General features: G+C 49.7%; 1 protein-coding gene across 4 annotated transcripts in view; it reads right to left on the minus strand.

Annotated features, from left to right (window-relative positions):
• MYO10 (myosin X) overlaps positions 1-27,347 on the minus strand; it is a 293,414-nt gene that overhangs the window by 94,304 nt on the left and 171,763 nt on the right. For all 4 annotated transcript variants that reach the window (XM_048508398.1, XM_048508397.1, XM_048508396.1 and 1 more), the window contains 11 exons: positions 16,019-16,153; positions 15,159-15,283; positions 13,709-13,722; positions 13,518-13,602; positions 12,230-12,333; positions 10,077-10,206; positions 9,399-9,517; positions 7,498-7,644; positions 6,963-7,063; positions 6,164-6,230; positions 5,128-5,220 (listed from right to left, as the gene is read on the minus strand). In XM_048508398.1, the coding sequence (XP_048364355.1) occupies positions 5,128-5,220; positions 6,164-6,230; positions 6,963-7,063; positions 7,498-7,644; positions 9,399-9,517; positions 10,077-10,206; positions 12,230-12,333; positions 13,518-13,602; positions 13,709-13,722; positions 15,159-15,283; positions 16,019-16,153 (1,120 nt within the window). The remainder of the gene's footprint in view (positions 1-5,127; positions 5,221-6,163; positions 6,231-6,962; positions 7,064-7,497; positions 7,645-9,398; positions 9,518-10,076; positions 10,207-12,229; positions 12,334-13,517; positions 13,603-13,708; positions 13,723-15,158; positions 15,284-16,018; positions 16,154-27,347) is intronic.

Raw genomic sequence — 27,347 nt, forward strand, 5'->3', positions numbered from 1 at the left:
CAGCTCTCTTTCGATGGGAGAGGGAACAGATCCGGCTGGGGAGTGCAGGCTTTCTCCGGACTCCTCGTCGTCTGGACGCTGAGGCATCGTGCTCCACCGGTGGCTCCACGGGCATCTCAGGTGCAGCCGCTGCTCCGGGATCAGGGGTCCGATCGGAAGACGGTACGGATACCCTCCCAATCCCTGGTATAGTCCCAGTGTCACGGTGGTCTTCGGACGGGCCCCAGTGCTGTGCCACGGTGGTTCTTTGGGAGCATCACCAAAATACGAGTCCAGGAATCGTTCAATGGACTCCTGGGTTGCCGCATGAAAGGTGGTCAGGTCCGTCTCCTCCGTGACAGGTAGCATCTGAGGTTTGTAACCCATACGAAACCGGGTAGCTATCCGATCCACAGGCCGATCCATGGACAGCTGCCCCAAACGACTCATGTAAGTCCCCATGGTCGCCTTTCACGTCCCTCGTTCCAACGGGAGTATAGGAAGACTCGTGCTGATACGTAGGACGTGGGAAAGAGTCACCAGCGAGGACCCGCTTCTCCGCCGGTTCCTCCAGATCCAGAAGGGAAAGGACGGAGCCCTCTTTGGGGGCTACCGCACCTTCCCCAGAAACATCCAACCTCTCCATGCCGAGGCACCAGAGGTCCACTGCACTAGGAATATAGATGAATTAAGATTCCTGCCACAATGTAAGGAATTCCATAGAAGCAGAAATAAAAGGCTCTTTGGTGTAAAAGACCGTTTATTCAGACATCTTAGAAAGCTCAAGTACACGCAGTGGCAGGAATAAGATCTCCCGCCAGAAACACAGGTTATAACTCTGTCCATCCCATCCCCCCTCCCGGATTCCCATGGGAACGGAGGTCTCATCTCCCTCGCAGAGATAAGGTCTCCGCCGGAGAAGCTGGCCCATCGCCCGGGCTGTGGAATGTAGTCAAGGCCAGGCGGCTGCCCCTCTCATCAACACCATTGAATCCTTTACAGGTACCTACGACGATTGGTTACATCTGCAACTCATTAGTGAGAGTACTGAGTTGCTATATCAGTGCTTTGGTGCAGACTTCGTTCCTCTATTCTACTCCTGTCTGTTAATTTAGTTAGGAATGTATTGTAGAGTAGTTGTTTAGTATATTGTAGGATTAGTGGGTAGTCAGTAGCCGGTTTGTCCAGGTGGAGTGTCTAGTCTATTTATTACAGCTAGTTGATTGATGTTAGTTAGTAGTAAGTTTAGTCCCACCTGTAAGGGTTAAATCATTTTTTAGTAGGCTATTAGATAAACAGGGAGTGGTGGGGATATGGGGGCGCCATTGGGGCTAGGAATCCCAGTTTTAATGGGACGAGGTAAGTACGGTAGGCAGTGGGCCTATGAGAGAAGACGATCGAGATATGGGTATGCTCGTTCACCTTCTGCCCTCCGACCTATCCCAAGAAACGAAGGTGGTTGGGTTCAGGAACACCCTGCTTCGTCCCTGGTGTTGATCAATGCCAGGTCCATCAATAATAAAACAGCAGTGCTTCGGGATTTCTTAGGAAATCAGCAGATGGACCTGGCTTGTATCACCGAAACCTGGGTGCGTGAAGGGGAGACGGTCGCTCTATGCGAGATTTCCCCACCAGGTTTCGCGTGCCTCCACCAGTCACGAACACGGGGCCGGGGGGGGGGGGGCGGTGTGGCAATGTTCATCCGAGATTCCACCCCCTTCAGGGCTATCCCGGTCCCGGAGATCACCGGCATGGAGTGTGTCGGCCTAGAGTGGTTGGCAACGGAGAGGTTGGCCGTCCTCCTGGTGTACCGGTCGCCTAGCGCACCGGGGGACAGTCTGCTGCGGCTGCTGGAGGTGGTGTCTGACTGGGCATTGAGGTTCCCCAGACTCATTGTCTTGGGGGATTTCAATGTCCATGTCGACGCCGCCTCATGTTCAGTAGCCACGGACCTGGTGTCATCCATGGCGACGCTGGGCCTCTCCTTAGTAAGTTCTGGCCCCACTCATGAGGCTGGTCACACGTTGGATTTGGTCTTCGGGTCGGGAATTAATATGGTCGTATCCTCTATTGATAGAGTGCCATGGTCCGACCATTATGCCCTGAAGGTTCGGATGGACCTGCCATGCCTCCCCCGTCTAGGTGACGGACTGATTTAAGTCCGCCCGCGGAGACTTATGGATCCACTTGGTTTCCTGAATGCTCTGCGGGATCCTGAACCTGCCGGCACACTCGATGAGCAGGTGGAAGATTGGAATACCCGGCTTTCCGATGCCATTGAGGCTGTTGCCCCCCGACGTCCTCTGCGTCCCTGTTCACGGCTGGCTCCATGGTATACCGAGGAGCTACGCCATATGAAACGGGAACTCAGACGACTAGAGCGAGTGTGGAGGAAGTTTCGTGACGAAGCTACGCTAACATCCTATAGGACGTTTATGAAGGCCTATGAGATGGCGACGAAAGAGGCGAAGAGAGCTCTCCTCTCCTCTTCTCTCGCATCTGCTAGCTCCCGCCCAGCGCAACTGTTCCGTTTAATTCGGACTTTGACCTCACTACCTGTAGGTTCTACAAATTCTCAATTGGCTATTAGCTGTGAGGCATTCATGAGCTTTTTTGCAGATAAAGTCGCGTCGCTCCGCCAGGACCTTCCTGCTGCGTTGGATACAATTAGCGAACTAGAGGCTCCCTTGCCGTCTTCTGGCCCTTGTTTGGCCCAGTTTTCCCTGCTCTCTGAAGCCAGTGTCGACAGGGTTCTGGCTGCTGTTAGACCTACTACCTGTCCTCTGGATCCGTGCCCCTCCTGGCTTATTAAAGCTTGCCAGGCGGAGCTACGACCCCACCTGTTGAAGATCATCAATGGCTCCCTTGAGCAAGGAGTCTTTCTGGGTGGGTTGAAGGAGGCAGTGGTCCGCCCACTCTTAAAAAGACCATCGTTAGATCCAGGAGATCTGGCCAATTACCGCCCCGTCTCGAATCTTTCGTTTCTGGGGAAGGTAATTGAGAGAGTGGTGTTGGAGCAGCTTCAGGGCTTCCTGGAGGACGCACAGGCTTTTGATCCCTTCCAGTCCGGCTTCCGTGCTGGGCATGGGACGGAGACTGTCCTCGTCGCCATCACAGATACGCTCCGCATACAACTTGACCAAGGCGGATTGGCGCTGCTGGTATTATTAGACCTTACTGCAGCGTTTGATATGGTCGACCACGACCTTTTGGCCCACCGCCTGGCCGCTTCCGGAGTGCGGGGCACTGTCCTTCAGTGGATTGTCTCGTTCCTCCAGGACCGGAGTCAGCAAGTGTGGTGTGTGGGGACCAAGCCTCCCAGAGGTGCCCGCTTCATTGCGGTGTACCTCAGGGGGCATTGCTCTCCCCGCTATTGTTTAACATCTATATGCGACCACTTGCTCAGTTGGTGCGGAGCTTTGGGCTGATCTGTCACCAGTATGCTGATGACACTCAGCTCATTCTGTTGATGGAGGGGGGGGGCAGTTGCCGCCCCTGCAGCTCTACAGCATTGTTTGGAGGCGGTTGCTGGATGGTTACAACAGAGCAGGTTAAAACTGAATCCATCGAAGACGGAGATCCTTTGGCTGGGCCGCCGGGGGGAGGTGGGGGATTTTCAGCCGCCGGAGTGGGAGGGGGCTACATTGGCACCAGCCCCCTCCATCCGCAGCCTGGGGGTCCACCTGGATTCGTCTCTTTCAATGGAGACCCAGGTGGCCCATATAACCCAGGTTGCGTTTTTTCATCTTCGACAGGCCCGGCGGTTGGCCCCCTTCCTCTCCCAGGCGGACCTCGCCACTGTGATCCATGCAACGGTCACCTCTAGGTTAGACTATTGTAACTCGCTCTACGCGGGCCTTCCCTTACATCTGATCTGGAAGTTGAAACTGGTACAACATGCAGCGGCGCGTGTGCTCACTGGTGGTGCCTTTAGAGAACACATTCAACCTGTGTTACGTCGCTTGCATTGGCTTCCAGTTGAGTTCCGAATCATTCATAAGGTGTGGGTACTTACCTTTAAGGCCTTACGCGGTCTGGGACCTTCGTACCTTCGGGACCGTCTCAGCCCATATGTCCCTTCGCGGCCTCTGCGTTCGGCAGAGGCCAACTTGCTGGTTGTCCCTAGCCCCTCGATGATGCAGCTGGCCTCTACCGGGCCAGGGCCTTTACAGCCCTGGCCCCTGCCTGGTGGAACACTCTACCACCAGCTATTCGGGCCCTGCGGGACCTTGGAGAGTTCCGCAGGGCCTGTAAGACCGAATTGTTCCGCCGGGCGTTTGGGGGGGCCGACCGCTGATGTGCGCCCTCCCCCTCCTCCTTCTCCCCTCCTTCTTATGCTCTGGGCCTTTAATTCTTACGGGGCCCTCAGCCTTTTGGGTTTGCTTTCCAGGGTGGGTGAAGTTTTATGAAGTTGTCGGACGCCGCTGTAATTTTATTTAATCTGCTGTTTTAATCGGGGTTTTAATATTATTGCTGTTATTACTCTGTTGTTCACCGCCCAGAGCCCTTTGGGGGAGGGGCGGTATATAAAATAAATAAATAAATAAATAAATAAATAAATAAATAAATAAATAAATAAAGAAAGAAAGAAAGAAAGAAAGAAAGAAAGAAAGAAAGAAAGAAAGAAAGATTTACTATTTATAGGCATATCGGATTACACAATAATAGAACAAAGAAAGAGAAAGCTTTTCAAATTTATGATCAGAGCGGCCCATGCAGTAATAGCATTGGGGTGGAAAGACAAAAAAATATGGACAATGCAGAAATAGTTGGAATATATTTGGGAGCAAATACAACTAGAAATTTTTGACATAATGTCAAGAAATCAAATATGGCAAGAAAAACAAAAAGATATGAAGTGGATTTGGATGGAATTCAAAGACTGGCTAAACGAAATTGGAATTATAGAAGAAAAATGGACAAGAAGATTGAAAAGAATGGACCTGCTGCTGCACATCTAAAGAAGAGAGGAAGGGGGGGGGGAGGAGGGAAAAAAGGGGGGGGAGGATATGGAGGATGAATACAAAATATACAATATAAATCTGTAATAATTCCGAAATATCAATTAAAATTTTTTTTTTAAAAAAGTAAGAACTGCAACCCCCCCTGAGTTCACACATCCCAATGAACATGGTGGGTCTTACTTACTGAATGTTGGATGTGTAACTTTGCCAGCAAGGTGCTGTCAGTCGCTTGAGGGAAATGGCTTTCTTCATTAATAAGTGCTAACAAACCGAGTTTCTAGGGAAGGAAGACAAAATAATGTCAAGAAGGCCCCACTTTACAGCCAATGCTCTTTTTAATTATTCTTTGGGGGGAAAAGCACACAAAACTGTCTAAAATGAATAGAGTAAACCAGTAAAGTCTCGAAAGTTTTGAGCTGCAAATGGAGTCCAGAGACACCCCCAGCTTGCCTGATGCCTCCTTCCAGCTGCAGGAACTGGTCCCCAAAGCTGCCACGGGGGCTGCACGAAGGGCAGGAAAGGAAGGAGTCCAAGCAAATTTTGCTTAATGATTCAAAAAAAGGGGAAATGGGAGACAGGGAAGACAAAATATGCAACTCAGAGCGTACACTAGGAACAGACCGGATCTGAGCACAATGGGTTGGATCCAGAACAAACGTTTTTCTTACTCAAGCCAAAAGGCAAGAAATAGACCACTGAAGCCACTGGCCCTGAACCAAACTTGTTGTATATTTCTGTTGGTGCAACTAATTTCTGGGAATTATTGGGAGGAAAGTGCGAAGTGTTGCACAAGATATTGTGCAAGAGGAACTGGACTAACTCTGTTGATCTTTTTGCTTGTTCATGGATGCAAGCTCATGGCTTGAAACGAGAGTCAAGGACTCAGAGAACACGAGCAGCTAGAACTGTGGGTAGGGGGGAGGGAAAGTGATTGTAAACTGCTTTGAGATTCCTTGAAGGTAGAGAAAAAGCAAGGTATAAAAACCAACTCTTCTTCTCTGTACACCTTATGCAAATGGCTGGAATTTCATCTTATGACACTTTGTAAATCCTGTGTTGAAGGTGTGTAGAAATGTATGAAACGTATCCCCCAACCTCATCGTTATTTATTTCTCAAATGTAACAGGCTGCCTCATAGCCAACAGCTCCAAAGAAATTAACAATAAAATCGGTATCAATGGAAATGTATCACTTATCACAACACACAGGAAGTGACTTACTTTTTCAATGAGATCCAAGCACTCCCCATTATCTGTCCAGTTGATGTCTTCCCACATCAGTCCCTCTCTAAAACAAGACACGCATTTCAGTGGAGGCGACGGAAGGGCCACCAAGTCACAGCCCAGGTTCTCCAGGCCAAAGAGGACCAAAGCGGGCCAAAGCTCTTGTCTGCTCTGCACAGCAACCGTGAGCCTCACTTGTGGTCTCCTCTCCACGTACCAACCAGGACTGACCTTGCTTCGTTTCCAAGATCTGATGAAATCAGGCTAGCCTTGGCCCTTCAGATCAAGGCAGGAGACAAACGGAGATGGTTTGCCATTGCCTGCCTCTACATAGTGACTCCGGTCTTCCTTGGAAGTCTCCCAAAGCCCAGAGCGAACCACAGCTTACCCCCACTTAGCTTCTGAGATGCAGTGAGACTGGGCCACCTACGCCAGGCATTTCACAACCAGGACCAAAGGCAGAGGCTTGGATCCAGCACGCCAGGAGCAAAGTTCCACTTGTGGGCTGAGGCCTTCTCATCTCCACCCCCCTCCAACAGACCTCAGCGCCACCCCCAGAGAACACATGGCAAAAGCATGGGATGAGTGGAAAGCACACCAACACACACGCAGACAGCACAAGGGCATCTTTTGATGCAGTCCAAAGATTTCAAAGTCTACCCTTCACACAACTTTCGGGATATTGTTGTGAAATGAAGCTTGTGGGGGTTAAAGATGCATCATAGGAACAGAGGCTCCAAATCAAAAGCAAATTCCACTTAGTTAATGGGGGGGGGGACAGATTTGCAGCTCTTACTTGCTATATTCCAACTGCTCTAATGAAAAAATGTGCTTGTTGAAATACTCCTGCAGCTTCTCATTTGCATAGTTAATACTGAACTGCTCAAAGCGATTGACCTACAAAAGACAAGAAAAGTTCAAACAATTAAAAACAATGCCTCACGTGACTGACAATCTGCATTTAAAAGAAGAATTTGGATTTGTACCCCCCCCCCTTTTCTCTCTTGTAAGGAGACTCAAGGTGGCTTACAACCTCCTTTCCTTTCCTCTCCCCACAACAGACACCTTGTGAGGTAGGTGGGGCTGAGAGAGCTCTGAAGAACTGAGACTAGCCCAAGGTCACCCAGCAGGAATGCAGGAGTGTGGATACACATCTGGTTCACCAGATAAGCCTCTGCCACTCAGGTGGAGGAGTGGGGAATCAAACCCAGTTCTCCAGATTAGAATCCACCTGCTCTTAACCACTATACCACACTGGCTGTCTTAGTTACTTGAGAAACCAGCGCCATAAGATAAAAGCTTCATCTGTAACCAAAATGTTTGGAACATACCTCAAAATTCTCGAATCCAAAGATATCCAAAATCCCAATGGACTTGAAGTCATTGTTGCCTTTTATTCGGCTGTTGATTTTTTTAATAACCCAAGCAAAACACTGGGAATAAAGTGCCATCGCCATCGAATCTCTGCTATCTATTGCCTGGGGGGGGGGGGGGCGGCGGGGGGGAGAGATCATACAAGCAAGTTAGTTTTCATCAAGAAACAAAACTCTGACACTTTCCTGCAGCACAACCCCAAGTGCAGGGCTGATATATAGAACATGGCAAATTGAGTGGGCTGAATCCCTCAGAGCATCCCGTCAGCAGTGGCGATTTCCCTGGAGCAAGGAAGGAACCTGCTCCATGCAGGGCAAGAGGCTCTTCCTCTGGTCTTAGGGAAAGGCTCCATAGGACATATAATAGGTACAAACTTTCAATAATGCACTTTCAATCAACTTTCAGTGCACTTTGCAGCTGGGTTTTACTGTGTAAAATGGCAAAACTCAACAGCAAACAACTGCTAAAGTGGATTGAAAGTGCATTATTCCACATGAGTGAAAGTGCAGAGCCACCTTTCCCGCCACCCCCCAACCCCGAGTGCCAAATAAACACGTCAGCAAACATTTCCTCCCCCCTCTTAATTTTGACAGCCACCGGAAATACGGAAGCCCCCTGCTCTCCCACACCCCTCCACTGAGATCCAGGCACAGGTGGAACCGGGGATTAATGGAGGACCCCATGAAAATCCCAAGGTAAGAAGAAGATTCCCTCGGGAGTCCTGCAAAGCAGCATATTGCTCTCCTGAACGTGAAAGGCCTTTCCCTCTGCTAGGACAATCTGGCCGCCTCTCCCACAAACGCCAACACTCTGAGGCAGGGACCCAGGCATCCCCTCCCACTTTCAGGACTCACGAGAAGGAAGATGGTGCCCCGTCCCCCGCAAGGCAGCAGCCTCCCAGTGCAAAGACTAAACTTGCTTCCCCTCCACAAGCACCTCTCTCATGATCACCAGCTCCTCTCGAACTCCGGGTCTGGCTGCCCCGTTCCGTCTCTAGCTTTCCACTTGGCCCCACTGGCTTAAAACACCAGCAAAGAACTTGTCAATGTGATCAACTGCATCAGGGGAGGAGAAGCCCCCACCCCCCGGTCTCCACTGCTCCACTTGTCCTCTAGTGGTGCCTCTGTCAAGGTTCAGGGGTGGCCCAGAGGCTTCAAACAGACAGAGGAGGTGGAGTGGGTGGCACTCTTGATATTCCTGCACTCTTGAGATAGCATCAGCAAGCTACCACACTTGTCTACACCAAGGCAACATCAAAACTGCATTTCTGCTCTAGTCTTCTCTCATACGACCCTCTGCCCAGTCTCTCCCAAACATTCATTTCCCAGCAGCCATTGCTCTCCTCCCCTTCTTCTGGCTCCACACTCTTAGGATCCTTCTGTCAATCATTACGCTGTATCAGATTCTGAAATTTGGAAGAACTGCTGCTAGAATTATGCACGACCTCTCTCTCCAATATTCTGTGATTGTGGCCTCATCAGACATTTTGTAGTTGTGCCCACCACACTGTGTCTGAATTCAAACATGACCACAGGGTAAAAAAGGCTGAGGCCCCCCCCCCCCCCCACCAACTACTCCTGCTGAAACCAGGAGCTCTTACGACATTTCCCTATCCCAGGCCATCAGATGGGACGGCAGCTTTATCTTGGTCACGCTGAGTTTTCTAGTCTCTAGAGAAGAGTCTGCAACGTGTTGAAGTAGAGCATAATCAGAAACAAACGCCAGGGGGGAAAATATATATTTCCCCCCACACGTGTGTGTGTGTGTGTGTGTGTCTGTGTGTGTGTCTGTGTCTGTGTGTGTGTCTGTGTGTCTGTGTAATTACATGCAAACACAACCCAGGTGAACTTGATTTTACCTGCTGAACACTGAGAGGCGTTAAAATTTCTTCTCCCCTGAGTATCATTGATCTCTGTGTCAGTGCTTCAGTTAGCTGCGTGGAGTCCAGTCCAAGTAACTCTGAGGATCTACTCAGAGCTAGCAGCACCATGTAAAAAGACAAGAAAAAGAAATACAGAAAGAAATTCCATTTGGGTTCAAATCCATCATCAAACGTGCTCTGTTGGGGCGAACCACCCAAGCATCAAGTGGCCCAATCCCTTCAGCTCAGAACCACTCCCCCCGCCCTTCACAAGAACACCAGACGATCCCTGCCGGATCAGGACAGCGGCTGATCTAGTCCAGCCTGTGGTTCCACCCAGTTCCCTCCCTGGGAAGGCCAACAGAGTGCAGGCGACAAGGCCCTCCCCAGATGCTGCCTCCTCGCAATGGTATTCAGAGGTGTGCTGCCTCTGAATATGGAAGTTCCATTTAGTCCCCATGCTTAGTAGACACTCCTCTGTCAATCAGCCTAAACCCATTCTACAGCCATCTGTGCTCGTGGCCACCACCACACCAATAGTTCCCAGAACAGTAACAGAACAGCTACTTGAATCAACTTTCCAATAAAGAAATGAATTTGTGAAAATCCGGATTTGCAGGCTTGACGTGCCAGACGTGCCATTCTGTGCACAACCCAAAAAGCCTTTTTTGTCACCTGTTTTGAAGGACACCTGTGCTCCACCGGCAGTCATAAATTCAATGTTGCCCAGGTGCAAAATCCCTGCAAGCAGTCTAAGGACGTCATATACCTCTTCAGTGGTAAACTGCATCACTTCCATTGCAGTCTGGAAGAAAACAGAATGCAAGATTAGTCCTTCTCCCTCCAAATTCCCCCAGGAACACATCCACTAGGTCAGGGGTAGGGAACCTGCGGCTCTCCAGATGTTCAGGAACTACAATTCCCAGCAGCCCCTGTCAGCATGGCCAGGCTGATGGGAATTGTAGTTCCTGAACATCTGGAGAGCCGCAGGTTCCCTACCCCTGCACTAGGTAGTGACAGCCCAGGTCAGCAGCAATGCCCCTTCGGGCAGCTCCGTGTGAAGAGGGTGGAGCCAGCTGTGGCCAGAGGGGCCTCCCTGCCAGGACGCTTCACCTGGGCCTTTGCCACTGAAGCACGGAAGGGCTGGGAGGGAGGGTCAGGGCAGCAATTCCACTAAGTGCCACAGACCAGAAAACGTGGCACTAAGCCATTCTGAGTGTGCTGTTTGGCTCTGAATCTCACTGTGGCCAGAGAAGATAACTCTACATGGCAGCCTATAGAAGCAAAATCAAGCAGGAGTCCTGTGGCTCCTGAAAGGTTAACAGGATTCATTCCAGCAGAAACCCCGCTCTCTCAGCCTAACTACCTCAGAGGGTAAAATGGATGACAGGACACCACTCTGAGCTCCTTGGAGAAAAGCGGAAATCCAGGGTGGAGCAGACATTACAATGCTGGACCAGGATATGGTACACGCACGCTTTATTCCTCACTGTGGAAGCTGTGGAAGCTGGTCAGGTGACAGTATAGATTTTTTATGGGGTGGGTTCGGAGTTGGGGCCACGCCCCCACCCGCCCATGGGGACGTGGCCACACCTCCCCAAGCCCTGCCCCCGGCCTCAGTGCTTATAAAAGCAGCTCTCCGAGGCCAAGGACAGCAGACTCCCCTGCCCTGCCCCCCCCCCCCAGCTGGCAGTCCCTTCTGCTCTCCCCTCCAGGCAGAGGCGTAGCTAGGGGAAATGGAGCCCCGTGCAAAATCTGAGTTTTGTGCCCCCCCCCCATGGGCAGCCAATGTGATACTGGAATCCACCCCCAAACAGCATCACTTCCATTGGTGTTTAAACTAGGGAACCCAGATTCTCCTTTTAAATCCACCTTAAAGGGAGAATCTGAGGTCCCCAGTTAAAACAACATTGAAAGTGATGCTGTTTTGGGGTGGATTATCCCCCACCCTGAAACAGCATCACTTTCAATATTTAAACTGGGGACCTCAGATTCTCTCTTTAAATCCATCCCAAAGGGGGTGGATTTAAAAGGAGAATCTGGGGAAATTTGAAGGGTGCCTGCTGTCAGGGGTGCAATTGTTAAGCTAGCAGCACCAAACTTTCAAAGTATCTTTAGGAGACTCTCCTGATGATACTACCCAGGTTTGGTGAAGTTTGGTTCAGGGGATCCAAAGTTGAGGGGATCCTCAAAGCTGTAGCCCCCATCTTCTATTAGCTCCCATTGGAAACAATGGGGGCACTCACTTTGGGAGTCCATAACTTTTGACTCCCTGAACTAAACCTCACCAAACATGGGTGGTATCATCAGGAGAGTCTCCCAACAAATCCCTGAAATTTTGCAGCTGCTAGCCTAAAAGCTGTTCCCCCTACAGGCCAAAAACTGAAAAAAACCTAAAAATACAAAAAACCACAAACCGGGGGCGGAACTTCGGACATGTAACGAGGGGGTTTGAACCCTGAAACCCCCCCCCCTTACCTGCGTCCTTGCCAGGTGACCATGCGCTAATCACACACACTTTGCCTAACCTACCCATAGGGCTATTTGAAGGGTAAAATGGAGCAGGGCCATGGGAGAAGAGTGAGTATAAATGAAGTAAACAAAAATGAAGTAAACACAAAAAATCACAATAATAAACCATTATGTGTCAGAAATCTGACAGACATGCAAACAGGTGAAATGAGTTCTGACTCAAACATCTGCAGTGGAACAACCTTGTTAATCTTTAAGGTGCCATTTTTTAATTAACAGGTGACTATAGCAACGAAATGACAGCTGTGTCCAAAGCATGCACTGTTAGCCAACAAAGATTGGGTCTTCAGACTCACAATGACTTCTCGGAAAGATTCCTTGTCATTGATTGTCTTGTCTGCTACACAGCTGGACTGGTTCAGGTAGTGATAGTTCTCTGGTACAGATAGGTAAAATGCATCTGAAAACAGGAAAAAGTATTGTTGCAGAGCAATACTGCATTGCCATAACAACAAAAGGTAAAGGTTGAATTTCCTTACACATATAAGAGACATAAACACAAACTGTAACAGTCGCTACACTACAGTAATCATTCACCTCTTGGGTTGTCTTGCCGTTAGTGTAATAGCCATGCAATACCCAACAATGTAAAAATGCAGCCTCTACCATCACAATATCCTGTATTCCATCACGGTTCTGCCTAATGCTTAAAGAACAAGAACAGATGACTTGAGCTGGCAAAGGTGGTTGCTAAAACACAACATGAGAAATTATATTATATCTAACCTAAATGTGAAAAAATCTTAAAAGTCCTCTTTGCATGATTCTCTGGATTTGGCTGAGCAAAGTTCTAAAATGCAAGCAATACTGTAATTTAAGCAGCCATTCTGTGTTGCCTTTCTTGGATGTTACTTCCAGATTAATTAATTAATTAATTAATTAATTAATTAATTAATTCTAGACTTATATCCCACCCTTCCCAATTAGGCTCAGGGTGGCAAACATCTGCATAAAAACGGTAAACAATACAACATAAAATCAGTAAAATCAATATTACGAATCATCATCCCAGTTAAAATGACCACAGTAAAAACTATAAATAGACAGATGGTGACAAAACCCCATAATAGGCACCCATAGGAGGTCGCGATGTTTCGGTCAGGCCAGCTGGCACGATATAAAAGCCTGGCGGAAGAGCTCAGTCTTGCTGGCCCTGCGGAACTCACCAATGTCCCTCAGGGCCCTGACCTCGCTTGGGAGCTCATTCCACCAGGTGGGGGCCTGCAAGACCCAAGTGAGCAATCTTAATTTTTTTTTTTTAGATGGGAGAGGGATGATCTCTGCAAGACAGAGTAACAAGATAGAACAGCAACTGAAGAACTGGCACAAAAAGGAACCGGGAATGAAATATAAAGGCAGCAAAAGAGAAATGGTTGAGATAGGGGGTGTGTAAATAATGTCTCTTCCAACAGCCATTTATAACACAGAGAGGATTAAGGTAAACTTAGTTCCTGACTCTGTGAGGTACTAATTTTATCATTAGTACAAACAAAACAGAACCATGTACGATCCCAGGATATCTGAAAGGCCTTTGCCAAAGCCACTATAATTATCATTTTTTTAAGTACAGAGATGCCACCATACCTTTCATTTCTCCCTCAACCCCTGCCAGCAGGGCATAGAATATGTGATAATTTCTCTCTCCTGGATTTTGTCTCACTACTCGATTCTGTGAAAGAAAAGAGACGAAGAGACCAAGTCAATATTCAAGGGAAATTCTCAGTATGACTTTTGTGTTTTTTTTAAAGTCAGAAGAAAACCAAATACTGTTGTACCTTTTCTAATAAATCTTTAGCAGGAAGTGAGTAGATAAGTCAAGGAACACAATGAATCCATGAAACAGGGTAAAAAACACACTACATGACAATTCCCTGACATGTTTGCTTTAGGAACATTTTAGTTTATTCATTAAAATCTTAGCGGGGTGGGGGGACAACAACAATTTTTTAACAGAACATTTAACAGTATTGTTCAGAGGAGAAATGTTAATGGCATCCAAACTGCTTCATGCAATGATGGACTAAAAACCACTTCTGCACAATCCCTGCAGGAATTAAAGGCAAACCACAAAAGCCTCCCTATTAAAAAGGTAAAGTGAACACTAGGTCATTACTGACTCATGGAGTGATGTCACATCATAACGTTTACTAGGAAGACTATGTTCACGGGGTGGTTTGCCACTGCCTTTTCCAGTCGTCGACACTTTACCCCCATCAAGCTGGGTAGTCATTTTACTGACCTCGGAAGGATGGAAGGCAGAGTCAACCTTGAGCTGGCTGCCTGAAACTGACTTCTGCTGGGATCGAACTCAGGTCGTGAGAAAAGTTTGGAATGTATTACTGCAGCTTACCACTCTGCACTGCAGGGCTCCTTCTCACTATTAAACAAGCAGGAATTTCCACACACTATACTCAGGAGAATTAGCTATTCCTACTCACACATCCCCCCCCCCCCCCCCATGCCTCTTGGTAAGCGTGCCACAAATCCAGCCCAGGTTTCTACCCTAGTAGATAACCCAGGACAGAAGCACTGATGCCCAAATGAGATTTTCTGACCTTTCTACTGCTGACATTCAAAGCAAAACTGGGGGGGGGGGGGGGGGGGGGTATCAGAAGGGAACACTCTGGTCTTTTTCACCCGTGGACCTAAAGTACAGATTTTAAAAGACCGCGACTCCTACCATTTGGAGATCCAGACTAAAGAGCACTTTCCTTCCTCCTTCCTTTACTAATTTTCATGACCTGCTGCTGCTGGGTGGGGGGTGGGAGAGGGAGCCCAGGGGGGAGGCTGGCGGCAGTGTCATTTTGGGGGGAAACCTGGAGGTGATGTCATGCTCCTCCATGCATTGCTGGAAACTCTGTAGTAAAACCATAGCATTTCCAGTGATCCCTAGAGAGGACCGATGCGGCTTCTGGGTTTTCCCAAGGAGTGATGTCATACCATACCAGCTGATGGCAATTTCGGGGCTTACTTTTCGACTGCTGACATTCAAAGCAGCCCTGGGAAAAGAGGGCCCCCAAGAGGAGGCCTGCTGGGCAAACTCACTCCCAGGGGACCCTGAAGAACAAACGATAGGAGGGCTGTCTGTGGCTGGACAGGGTCATTGCCAATGTAATCCAACCCTTTGGAAAGCCAGGTATGGAAAAGGACTGGCAAAGTACTCTTTCTTCTCCATATAAACAGCTACGCAGTCATACTGAGGCAGTCACAGAAAACATAGGATACAATCTACAATTTTTCCTCCCTGAATGTTGCCTTTCTGACAGAAGTTCAGCTGAACAAACTTTCCAAAGCGACTTGAGTTGTTATTGTAAACCGTCTTTGCATTGCCGAAAGCTTCCATAATAGGGCTGTAAAAAAATGAAGTAACAAAGGATTAATTTGTGAGTGGCACACACAGCAGCACTAACAAAAATTTGTTTCACCTGAATGTTAAAAACTGCTGCTGGGTGTGAAGTGCCTGCCTGCCTGCACCCTCCCCATCCTTTATTGACGTTGTAGGTAGGAAATTTATACCATTTTTTTTAATTTTCCAGCCTGTGAAAGATGGGTGGGGCCCCATCTCTACAAACAAGCCAGCCAAGAGGACTGTTCAGGCAGAGCCTTTTCCCCTCCCACATTTAGCTCTTTATTTCATTTGAATGATCAAAGGAATGAAAGGTTGGAAACCAACACGGGTCATTCAAGTACCTGTAGCTTATAGAATAAAAAGATGAGTATTACCATAACATATTGCTGTAATCATACCAACAGATCATCCTTCCACAAATAAAACTTTTAGCTGGTTTCCCCAACTCTCTCCATATATTCCATACATTTTTACAAACAGACACACAGAAAGAGAGGAATCAAAATACTGACTACAGCTGAGGAACGTTTTGTCTTTCAGAAGACTCTTCTTTAATCCTTTCACTCAGCTGCCAAACCAACATTCCCCCGGCCCTGCCTCTTCTCCCAGCAAAGGACATTCTTCTCCCCACAGTCTCCATGGCAAACAAATGTCCTCCACTCCACGTCCCTTTCTACCCCTTCCTGTATTTGAGGAAATGCTGTGGATTGCAGAAGATGCAAGGAACACAGAATACCTGCTCTCCAAAATGGCTTGTTCAACAGTCGAGGTCTTCTCCTTACAAGAGAGTTCCAGTGAATGTTGGCTCATAGCAGACAAAAACTTGAGGATCAGTTTAGTGCTTTCTGTTTTACCAGCCCCGCTTTCACCACTGGTAAACAAAAGCAAAAGAAGACTAGTAATCCATACTAACAACCTCATATGATAGAAATTAACATTTATTGACAGTTGGTAAACCTGTTTAGAGAGCCAGAATGGTACAGTGGGCATCAGACTAGGACTTGGGAAATCCTGACTCATGCCACGGAAGCTGGGTGGGGCCTGTGAGGCCAGCCACACCCTCTCGGCCCTGACCCCGCCCAGTATCTGAACGGGAGACCTCCAAGGAAGGCAGGCAATGGCCAACCACCTCTGGACACCGCGGGCCTTGTTGAAAAACCTGCAGGGCCAGCTGAGACCTGGCGGCAAAAAAGGGTAAATGTTTTTATTAGGCTGAGTCACTGTTTTTAACTGAAGGTTTTCCTGCCACTGATGAATTTGCTACCTGCTTTTAATCAGCAGGAGAGCCAGGCTTGCCATTTGCCTAGGCCAGGCCTGTGGGGAAAATGTGGAGGACCAAAACGACATTGTCCTGTGTGTCCACCCAACTGTGGCGCCTTGCTCTTGGGAGGGGCCAGATGAGGGCTTAGCAACACTAAGGAGAGATGGCAGGCAGGCTAACCTTACACAAACAAACAAACAAACAAACAACAAACAAAACAAACAAACAAAAAACTAGTCTTGCTTCTAGAAATAAAATTAAAATCCAAAACAAGGATTTTTAAAGAGGACTGAGACACATTAATATGTAACAGTGCTGCATTTTCAAAGAACATGAAATCTGAGAGCGATATAGGAACAACATATTTGATTCAATGAAGTAACAGCTGTAATTTGGTATTGTACTAACACATCAAGGCCATGTTGAGGGTTGAAGGCATTATGCTCTGGAATCATGTCTAGCTTGTTATGAAGTAGAAATGTTTTTCAATGACATTTAGCTCATCAATTTTGTTTTACGACTATTCTCAACCATTTTACAGCTGAAGCATGTGATAAAGAAAGGCTTAGAAAGACTATGTGGCAGGAGAAGACTGTTGCTGATCTTTTCACTCTCCACGGTACTTGCAGATGACCATGCTGTGAGGGACTGGCCCCACAAAAACCTACAGGAAACAACTATGAAGAGACAAAGGAAGCCTGGATTAAAACTTCCCACAGTACTCTCAACCTGTCATCCTACCATGAAGGACGAATTGTAAATTATTTGGGCAATAAAAGCAGTAGCTGAAAAGAACGCACCTGGCTCCACACTGCTGTAACTCTGTACAAAACAGGGAATTGCTTGAATTGCCCAGAGCAAGACCCCACCGGCCCCAATAGGGGCACTCCTAAATATGTGGAGTAACTAGGGTATTGTATCATCTAGGTAATATATGAGCTTGGACTTGCTGGCATTTCTGTTTTAACCAAGGAGCCAAGAACTACGAAGACTCCAAAATATTTTTATTTATTTATTTAAAACACTTATATGCCCACCCCGTCCGCCGACCGAGGATCCCCAAAGCCATACAACGCTGGCTGTTTCCGCACAGCCGGTGGCAGCGGCGTCCCACTGACTTAAATGAAGCTGGTGGGGCGTTGGGACTGCTTGCACGGTCCCGCATGGGCAGCCCCGACGCCACCGCTGCCCGCAGAAGCAGCTCCGCACGGAGCCGCCCAGGGTGTGTGCAAGGCACTTACCTTGCGTCTCGTTCAGCTCCGGGCAGCTGCACAGACACGCCCACACTGTCCGACCCCCGTGGGTCAGAGGGCAGTGTGGGCGTGTCTTTGCAGCCGCCCGGAGCTGAACGAGACAGCAAGGTAAGTGCCTTGCACACACTGGAGGGGCTGAAAGCGGCGCCCTCACGCCACTGCTGTTCACACAGCACCGGCCCGAAGGGCGTGGCCAGGACGGCGCTGCTGCAATGCAGCAGCACCTCCTGTGCGAACAGCATCCTAGGGATGGCATTTTTTCCGTCCCTAGGACGCTGTTATTTGGCTGTGCGGAAATGGCCATAGATAAAGACAACAATTAAATAACAGATGTGATGGAATAGTACTGTAAAACTAGCAAAATCACACATGACTGTGAAAAGCATCTGTGCCTTTTGATCTCCTGGAGGGAGGACAGGAAGCCATACAAAGGTGCCAGGATGAAACTTCAAAGGCCTAAGTTACCTCATGGCCTGAACAGAGTTTTCCTGAGAAGGGTAAAATAAAGGTTTTGGAATTCCATCTTGAGACCTGGTCAGAGAAGCATCTCTGGGCCATGGGTTCCCGAAATGGGGACCAAGAACCAAAAGGGAGGTAACCAGCTAAGCAATCCCTTAACTGCATCTAAGTTTTATTTCTTTGTTTTCTGTTTTTCAATAAAAATCGTTGAGACCTCAGCTGGTTGGAGTTATTGGAGAAAAGAACCCAGGTTTTAATGAAACAAGCGTGGCTCTCCCAGGCTTGCTTTCATGATAACAGACATAAACAATTAAAGTACAAGAACAAGGAGGAGGGATAATGAGGGAATACCAGATGAAACGGTCCATTGGTTACTTACTGTGAAGGGGCCTTCTACTGGAAAGGGGGAGGACATCTGGATGGGTGTTTCCCAGCTCGTTCTCAGGGAGACAGGATGTAGTTTTTCGTCACTTTCTGGGAACCGGCTGGGCACCCATCTTGTTCCAGTGAGCGACTGTCCAAGCAGTGGAAGGTTCCGTTAGTAGTTAAAGGAAGTGGAGGTCGGTTTAGCCATGTCGGAAAGGTGTTCTTTGGCTCTGTTGTCATGAGTTTGCATTCGGAGACCGTTGTTCAATTCAGGGAGGGGCCAGACGTCCTCCCCCTTTCCAGTAGAAAGCCCCTTCACAGTAAGTAACCAATGGACTGTTCTACTGGAGGGGCAGGATGTCTGGATGGGATCTCCCAGAGCAGTTCCCCACGGGTGGATCGATTAGTCTCCGATGATGTGCTCCAGGACCCGCCTACCGAAAGTGGCTTCTGAGGCTGCTAGACACTGTAGCTTGTAGTGTCTGAGGAAGGTCGATGGTGTTGACCATGTGGCTGCGCGGCAGATGTCCGTCAGTGGAACCTGTTTCCTAAAGGCTGCGTTGGTAGCCGCGCTGCGGGTGGAGTGTGCTGTGATCCCCTGTGGGGGTGGTATGCCAGCTGCCTTGTACGCTTCTAGGATACAGGCCTTGCTGGAGCGACTGATGGCCGCCTTCGACATTTGTCGTCCCTCGTTTGGGGGTGCGACGTTGATGAAGAGGCTGTGTGATGCCCGGATTGCCTCGGTTCGGATGATGAACGCCTTGACGGCTCTTCTGACGTCCAGGTTATGCCATAGGCGTTCGGTGGGATGTTTATGAGAAGCACAGAAGGATGGCAGTATACTATCTCCTGGGTGAGATGAAAGTTGGAGCAGACCTTGGGTAGAAAGGAGGGGTCTGGCCTGAGGACAATTCTGTCCTTGTGGAAGATGCAGAAGTCTGAGTGCACCAAAAGGGCCTGGATTTCTGAGACTCTCCTTGCTGAGGTTATGGCCAATAGGAAGAGTATCTTCATGCGTAGCCACTTTAGGTGGATAGTCTGCACCAGCTCGAAAGGAGATTTTGTGAGGGCCGAGAGGACTGTGTGAAGGCGCCAGGTGGGGAAGCGATGAACGGTGGGAGGTTGTAATTGCTTGACCCCTGTTAGGAACCTGATGACATCTGGATGCCTCGAGATTGCCTGAACGTATGGTAGGACAGTTGATATTGCGGCCATCTGGCGTCTTAGCGTGGCACTGCGCAGACCTGTGGTGAAGCCGTCCTGGAGGAAGGCCAGGATCTGTGGAAGTGAGGGGGAGCAGTGGTCCACAGCTTTTCTCCTACACCATCTGACAAATGCCTTCCAGGAGCAGTTGTAAATGGCGTTGGTGGAACCGCGGCGTGATGCCAGGAGGATGTCGGCCACCGGGTCCGAGTAGCCTTTTTGCTTTAGTCTCCACCTCTCAATCACCATGCAGTCAGTTGGAACCACTGGGGGATGGGTGGTGCACCAGGCCCTGTGACAGCATGTTTGGTGGTGTGGGGAGCCTGAGGCCATTTGACGTGGCCATCCTCAGTATGGAGAACCACGGGCACCTTGGCCAGTAGGGGGCCACCAGTATCACTGTGGCCCTTTACTCCACAATCTTCCGCAGGACTCTGGGTATGGTCGGTATTGGCGGAAAGGCGTACAGGAGGGCCTTCGGCCAGTCCGCCAATAGCGCGTCTATCCCCGCGGCCAGGGGGTGGTGGAACCTGGACATGAAGGCTGGGGTCTGTCGATTTTCTGCAGACACGAAGAGGTCCATCGTCGGTTCCCCCAGCCGTTGCGATATGAAGTGGAAAATGGACGGGTGGAGCTGCCATTCCGCTTCCGATACCGTCTGGAGACTGAGCCAGTCCGCCGTGGTGTTCGTCTGCCTGCTGATGTGTTCTGCTGTTATTGAAAGGAGATTCGCCTCCGCCCAGACTAGGATGGTGAGTGCTTCCTGGTGCATCTGGGACGACTGTGACCCCCCCCCCGGTTGATGAGGTAGGCCTTGGCCGTGGTGTTGTCGGTGCGCACGAGGACGTGCTTGCCCTGTATCTCCGTCTGGAATCTCTGTAAGGCCAGCACTATAGCCCTGGTTTCCAGCACGTTGATGGTCAGTTTGGACTCTTCTGCCGTCCATGTTCCCTGAACATAGTTGCCGTCCAGCGTGGCTCCCCAGTCGGAGAGGCTGGCATCCGTGACCACCTGAGGTAGTGTTTGGTGCAGGTAGACTTTTCCCTGCATCAGATTGTGTTCGTGAGTCCACCATCTCAGTTCTGATTTCAGTTGTGCGGGAACGATGATCTGTCTGTCCCGTTTTTCCATGATGTGCAACTGGAACGGTCGGAGGAAGCGTTGCAGCGGCCGGGCGTGGAGTCTGCCTCATTGCACCATGTCGAAGACAGACACTAGGAGTCCCAGCAGGCTTGCCAGGGTGAGTAGGGAGGATTGTGGAGACAAAATGATCGTTCTGACTAGCTGTTGGATTCGCAGCCTCTTTGCCGTGGGGACCGACAAAGTGTTCTTTGTTCTGTCGATCACTGCCCCTAGGCAGTGGCGTTCCTGCCTAGGGACAGGGGGTACCCTATGTCCCCGGGCGCCCCCCATTTGGTCACATGGGGGGGGCGCCAACATTTCAGGGACGTTTGTGTGTTTTTAATGTTTTAAGTGTTTTTTTCACGTTTTGGCCTGCAGGGGGCACATTTTTAAGGCTAGCGGCACCAAAATTTCAGGGTACCATTCAGAGACTGCCCTGATGATACCACCCAAATCTGGTGATGTTTGGTTCAGGAGTAGCAAAGTTATGGACCCCCAAATGGAATGCCCCCCATCCCTATTGTTTTCAATGGGAGATATCCTGAGATGGGGGCTACCCATTTGAGGGATCATAACTTTGGTCCCCCTGAACATAACTTCACCAAATTTGGGTGGCATCATAAGAATAGTTAACAGATGATACCCTGAAATTTTGGTGTCACTAGCTTTAAAAATGCATCCCTTCCAGGCACCCCAAGAAATTTGCCCAAGATTCTTTGTTTTGCAGTGACTTTGCTCCATTGTAGCTAATGAGGAATTTCTGAGGCTGCACATTTTTGAAGATAGCAGTGCCAGACTTTTAAGGTGGCTCCAAGAGGCCTTAAGTAATAGCATCCAAGCTTGGTGAGCTTTTCTTCTGGAGTGGGGGGGGGAGCTGAGAGAGTTATGAGAGAACTCCACCCACAGGCTTTCATATGCAGGAGCTGGGAAACAAAATAAGCCTTTTGGGGGCCCATAAAATTGAACCCCCAGAAGCAAAGGTTTCCAAACCTGGATGCTATTACCAGGAGGCCCTCCTGGAGCCACTCTGAAAGTCTGGTGTCTCTATGTTTAAAAATGTGCAGCCTGCCTACACACTCAGAAACTCCCCATTGGCTACAATGGAGCAAAGTCACTGCAAAACAAAGAATCTTGGGCAAATGTCTTGGGGTGCCTGGAGGTGGGGACAGTTGGGTGGCATTCAATTTCAGGGTATCATCTGTTAACTATTCTTATGATACCACCCAAGTTTGGTGAAGTTATGTTCATGGGGACCAAAGTTATGGTCCCTCAAATGGGTAGCCCCCATCTCAGGTTAGCTCCCATTGAAAACAATGGGGATGGGGGCATTCCATTTGGGGGTCCATAACCTTGCTGCCCCTGAACCAAACATCACCAAACTCGTGTGGTATCATCAGGACAGTCTCTGGATGATACCCTGAAATCATGGTGCCGCTAGCTTTAAAAATGCGCTCCCTGCAGGCCAAAAAAACACCAAAAATACCCCCCAAAACCCCAAATACCTTGCATTCAAGATTTGTTCATATTTACAGGACATAATCAGACAATTTTGTCTGAATGCTCCAAATTTGTCCAGATTTCAGCGGAATCTGCTATTTGTTTCATCTGAATCTCCAACCCTCAAAAGTGATGCTGTTTCAGGATCTTCAGTATATCACTTTCAATTTATTTAACAGAACCCAGATTCTCCCTTTAAGATAGATTTAAAAGAAGATTCTTAGCTCCCTTTGCTTAAACAACATTGAAAGTGATGCTGTTTGGGGGTGGATTCTTTCACTGGAGGTGTTTCTAGAGAGATGATGCTGACATTTGTTGTTTGGTAAATGTTTTGCTAGTGATTTGTGAGAGATTTACATGCTTAATACCCACTTGCACTGGCTTGGAGTTGTTTCTCAGGCTAACAACCTACCTCATAGGGTTTTTGTGATTAGGAAATTAGGAAAAGAGTTGGTGGGGAGAGAGCCATGTATTTTTTGCTGGGAGTGGGAGGTGTTTTGTGAGCTGGTACAAAAAATCATTGTTTGGTCATGATGGGGGAGGGTGGTAAGCCTTCATTTGTATGGGGAGGGGGGGCTGGGGCCACTCAGGTTTGTCCCCGGGCACCAGTTTGCCTAGGTATGCCCCTGCCCCTAAGTGTTCCATGCTCTGTGAGGGCATGAGCATGCTCTTGTCCAGGTTGACCAGGAAGCCGTGCTGTTGTAGGACCTCCCTCACCCTGGTCACATCTAGACTCGCTTGTCGCTGTGATCTTGATCGAATCAGAATGTCGTCCAAGTAGGGGTAGATGTGTATTGCCTCTCGGCGCAGTTTGGTGATGTGGGCGATGAGCACCTTGGTGAAAATGCGGGGGGGCGTGGCGAGGCCGAATGGGAGTGCCCGGAATTGGTACTAATCGGATCCCACCATGAACCTGAGGTACTTGCAGTGCATCGGGTTGATAGGTATGTGCAGGTAGGCCTCCGTCAGATCCAGTGAGGTTAGAAAGTCTCCGGGGAGGAGGTGTTCTGCTATTGACCGGAGCGTTTCCATCCGGAAGCGTTGAAGTTTGATGTGCTTGTTGATGAACCGGAGGTTGAGTATTGCTCGCCAGTCCCCGTTGCGCTTTGGTACTGTGAAGAAGTGAGAAAAAATCCCTGATGATCGCTCCGATTCTGGCACTGGTTCTATTGCTCTGATGCTGGTGAGGTGTGAGATCGCTTGCTGAGTCCTGCGCGCTTTGATCAGGTTGGAGTTGATCGGGAAGCTACGGAAGCATTGTGGGGGAATGCGGCTGAATTCGATGGAGTAGCCCGATTGAATGGCCTCGGCAGTCCACTGGTCCACGTGGTCACCTACCCACTGATGTTGGAACTGCCTCAAGCGACCTCCCACCGGGGGTGGTTGGGCGCCATTGCTTAGCTGGGGCAGTGGGGCGGAAGGGTTTGCCATGCTTTGGGTTGTTGCGAAAGGAGTTGGAACCGGGCGTCTGTCCCAGTCGCCTCTGGAAAGTGTGTTGGGACTGCCATCAGTTGCTTTCCCTTGCTGGTCTGGGAAGCGTATGGTGTGTCCGGAAGGTAGTGGAAGGGTGGGGCCCCTGACTATAGGCCTCCCTTCTGAAAGTTTTTGGCATGGCCTTCTTTGTCCTCGCCTCCATGGTGGGATCTGGTCCAGTTCCTGGCCAAACAGGGTGCCGCCCTGAAAGTCGAAGGCCGCTACCAGTTGCTTGAGGAGGTCCTGTTACCGGAAGATGCCGCTCATTACCAATACCGTGGTGGCCATCACCCTCGAGGCCAAGAGTAGGGAGTCGAAGGTCGCATCTGCCAAGAAGGAGGAGCTGAGCATGACCCTCTCCACCCCCTCCCTGATCCCCTGGTGTTCTGCAGGGATCCTGTCCAGGAGCCTGCGCAGCCATACAATGGTGACCCTCGCTACCGTGGCCGAGACCGCGAGGGTTTTGGTGATGGCTGCCAATCCCTCGTGAGCCCTTTTTAAGGTCGCATCAGAACGTTTGTCCATTTGGTCCCGTATAGCCCCCACCCCGTCCTTGGTTACCAGGCCTACAGACTGCAGAGCCGCCACCGGGACGTCCACCAGTGGGGTTTTGAGCATGTTAGAGATGCATTCGGGGACGGGGTAGAGTTTCTTGAAGGCAGTGGGGAGACCCTTGTCCACTGCCGGGGTGGCTCCATCAATTTCCACGCTTTGAAAGAACTCTGCAGCAGCGAAGGCTTACGCAATGTCGTCCGCATTTTGCGATTCCAGTGATCCTGCGCCTATGGCTGGGAAAAAAGTAAATCCCTTTGCGCTAATCATATGTGTGTGTGTGAAGCTTGCTTTCTTGCATCATGGGAATAAATTTGGGGAGGCCTGGGAGGAGCCCCTACGTGTTCTGTAAAAGAGGCTGCCTATTCCCTGGAAGGTCAGAATCTGCATTGGCGCAGTAGTGTGTGATCGTTGAAGCTTATGAAATAAAGAGATTTTCTATGTTACTGTGGCTTCGGTCCTTCGAGGTTCCTTACATTATGCAGATTCACAACTCTATTTCGCTTGATCGTGGTCAAGCACCATCCTCATCCGTTCTGTGGATCTCCAATGTCTTCCAACAACATGGAGATTGACTTTTATGGTCCGTTGAATTCGAATTTGAGACTGTGGTAGCCCCCAAAGAGGGCTTCCTCTTCTTCCCTCCACAACGTCTCTGTGGAGGAGCCAGCGGAATCAATCTCCCTGGTGACCCTCTCCAGTCGAGCTTAGCCTTCCTCCAACTGCACGCAGGAAGTGGAAGCTCCCCCCCTGATAGCACTGGACGCGACGGTCTCGCCTAACGCCTGGAAGTGCGTCAGGGAATTCTGTATGATCACTGGGTGGTGGGGTAAGCCGATGGACCATGCCCCCCCAAGAGCTGCACTTCTCACCACCCGCCAACATATGGATTACAAACCCGGTGATGCTTAATCCGGTAGAGGAGAGGAAATCGGGGGAATTATCGTACTATCCATGGGGACACTTACCAGGGAATCTCTGGAGAAATTTCTTGATCAATACCTGGGAAGAACTCTCACTCCAAAGACCACTGGCAGAGCACAATATTGCGGAGCGCCGCCTCGGCGTTCGTTTCATCAGGGCACCCTCGGTGAGACTCTACGGAGGGTGCTCTGATTTACAAAAGAGGTCCCGGCCGATCTCTTACTTTGAAGAAGCGATGCCTCCGCCTGGGGACCCTCCTCCAGACTTCTACGAAAACTCTCAGAGGGGGGGCCACTGCCATGCCTGCAATGGACTTGCATGTCACGCTTCCCCCGTTGCTCCGGAGCTGGATCATTGGGCTGAGAGTAGCTCAGGAAGCCCCTGAGGGCTGAACCAAAAGTGATTGGGAACAAGAAGCGCGAAGCACTCGAAAGGAGCCTGGCTCCAGAACTGAGAACGCGTGAACAGGAGCCGTGAAGCCTACTCGATAGAGAACGGCTATGGCTCTTGAACTGGAACGCGAACAGCAAAGCGCCAGGACATTTGAATCCGGAACTCGGCACGGAGAAAGATGTCCTTAAAAATCAACTTTCTCAAAGACCTCACACCGTCCTTGGCGAACGGGATCCCACCTAGAGCACCCCAGGCTTGGAACTCCAGCGCCAGCGCGAGTGTTTAAAAAAAGCAGCTTGGAAACCAAGGAGAGGTCGAGGGCGGTAATGTAAAGAGGGGAGCTTAACAGCCAGCTGCAGCAGGAACCTAGAGGAATTCTCACACGCCGAGCTGGAACTGGGTGCAAGAGACGGCGTATTTCGCCCAGAGATGGCCGACGCTCCATCGCCGCCTCCCAGTTCAAAGCGGGCTCCTCGATGGAGGCCCCCCCTGCTGCAGCCGTGTAGGGCAATTCCCCAGCACAACCCCCCCGCCACCGCAGAAATTCCAGTTGCACAAATTGGTGGCCTCACGCCTGCAACATGTCCCGTTCCGCCCCGCACCACCAGTAGCACCGGTAGCCGGGTGAAGGGCTACCCTTGACCCCACATCCCAGCACGCTGATGGAACCGGCGCTTCCGCTACCATATTTCATCCTTACAACTGGATGCGCGACATGCTGAGGCGCGCTTTGATGATCTTTACTGCTTGGAAGCCTGAAGAAAAATACGGCACTGTAGACATCGGATCCGTGCTAAGCAGATAGGGATGCTGTAGTGGCGTTTGTGGAGTGTTACGCCATGAAATAGAGGTGGGGCCCTGGAGTTTCAAACTTCTGAACGGCTGCCTTTACTCCATAGGGGACTTAGACTCGGTTTCAAAGATCTCCGAGGGAGGCCGAAACAAGGCTATTAAGACTATTAAAAACCCATCAAACAAGGTACCAAAATTGCAAACCTTTTGCTGAATTCGCCTGAGAATCTCGTTTGGCAACCTATAAAAAAACTACCAGGACTGGCTCGCTGGAACGCATGAAATGCTTAATATTTCCACGATATGGTAGCGATTCCTGAAATCTGCAATTCCAGTGCAGTAGTGCGCGGAGCCACGCATTCATCGCAGAGTGGATTGAAGTAGGCACACACTCATAGCGGCCCATGACTCCGCTCAATTCGCTCTAACGATCGGAAGAAACTTTGGCTATACAGCCGCCCTAAACCTGCTGTTACGCAACTACACGCCGAGCTAGGGTCACAATAAGAAAAAAACAAGGTGGAAGGGGCCATCAGTCACCGAAGTCCACTCTCGATCACAGCCGCTGATTATAAGTTCCCATGCGCCGCGCCGCGCGCCGGTTATATCTCTGTGCAGGGGAGATCAGCCACATATGCCAACTGCCCAAAGAAGCAGAAAGTTCCCCACCCTCACCTCCCAAGCGAGTCAACAGCATGGACCCCACGCAGTTATGCCAGGTCCCCTGCAAATTCTGGCCGCGCAAGCCGTATGAAGCGTAATTATTGATG

Source organism: Sphaerodactylus townsendi, linkage group LG09 (genome assembly GCF_021028975.2).
Source record: "Sphaerodactylus townsendi isolate TG3544 linkage group LG09, MPM_Stown_v2.3, whole genome shotgun sequence".
Classification (NCBI taxonomy): Eukaryota; Metazoa; Chordata; class Lepidosauria; order Squamata; family Sphaerodactylidae; genus Sphaerodactylus; species Sphaerodactylus townsendi.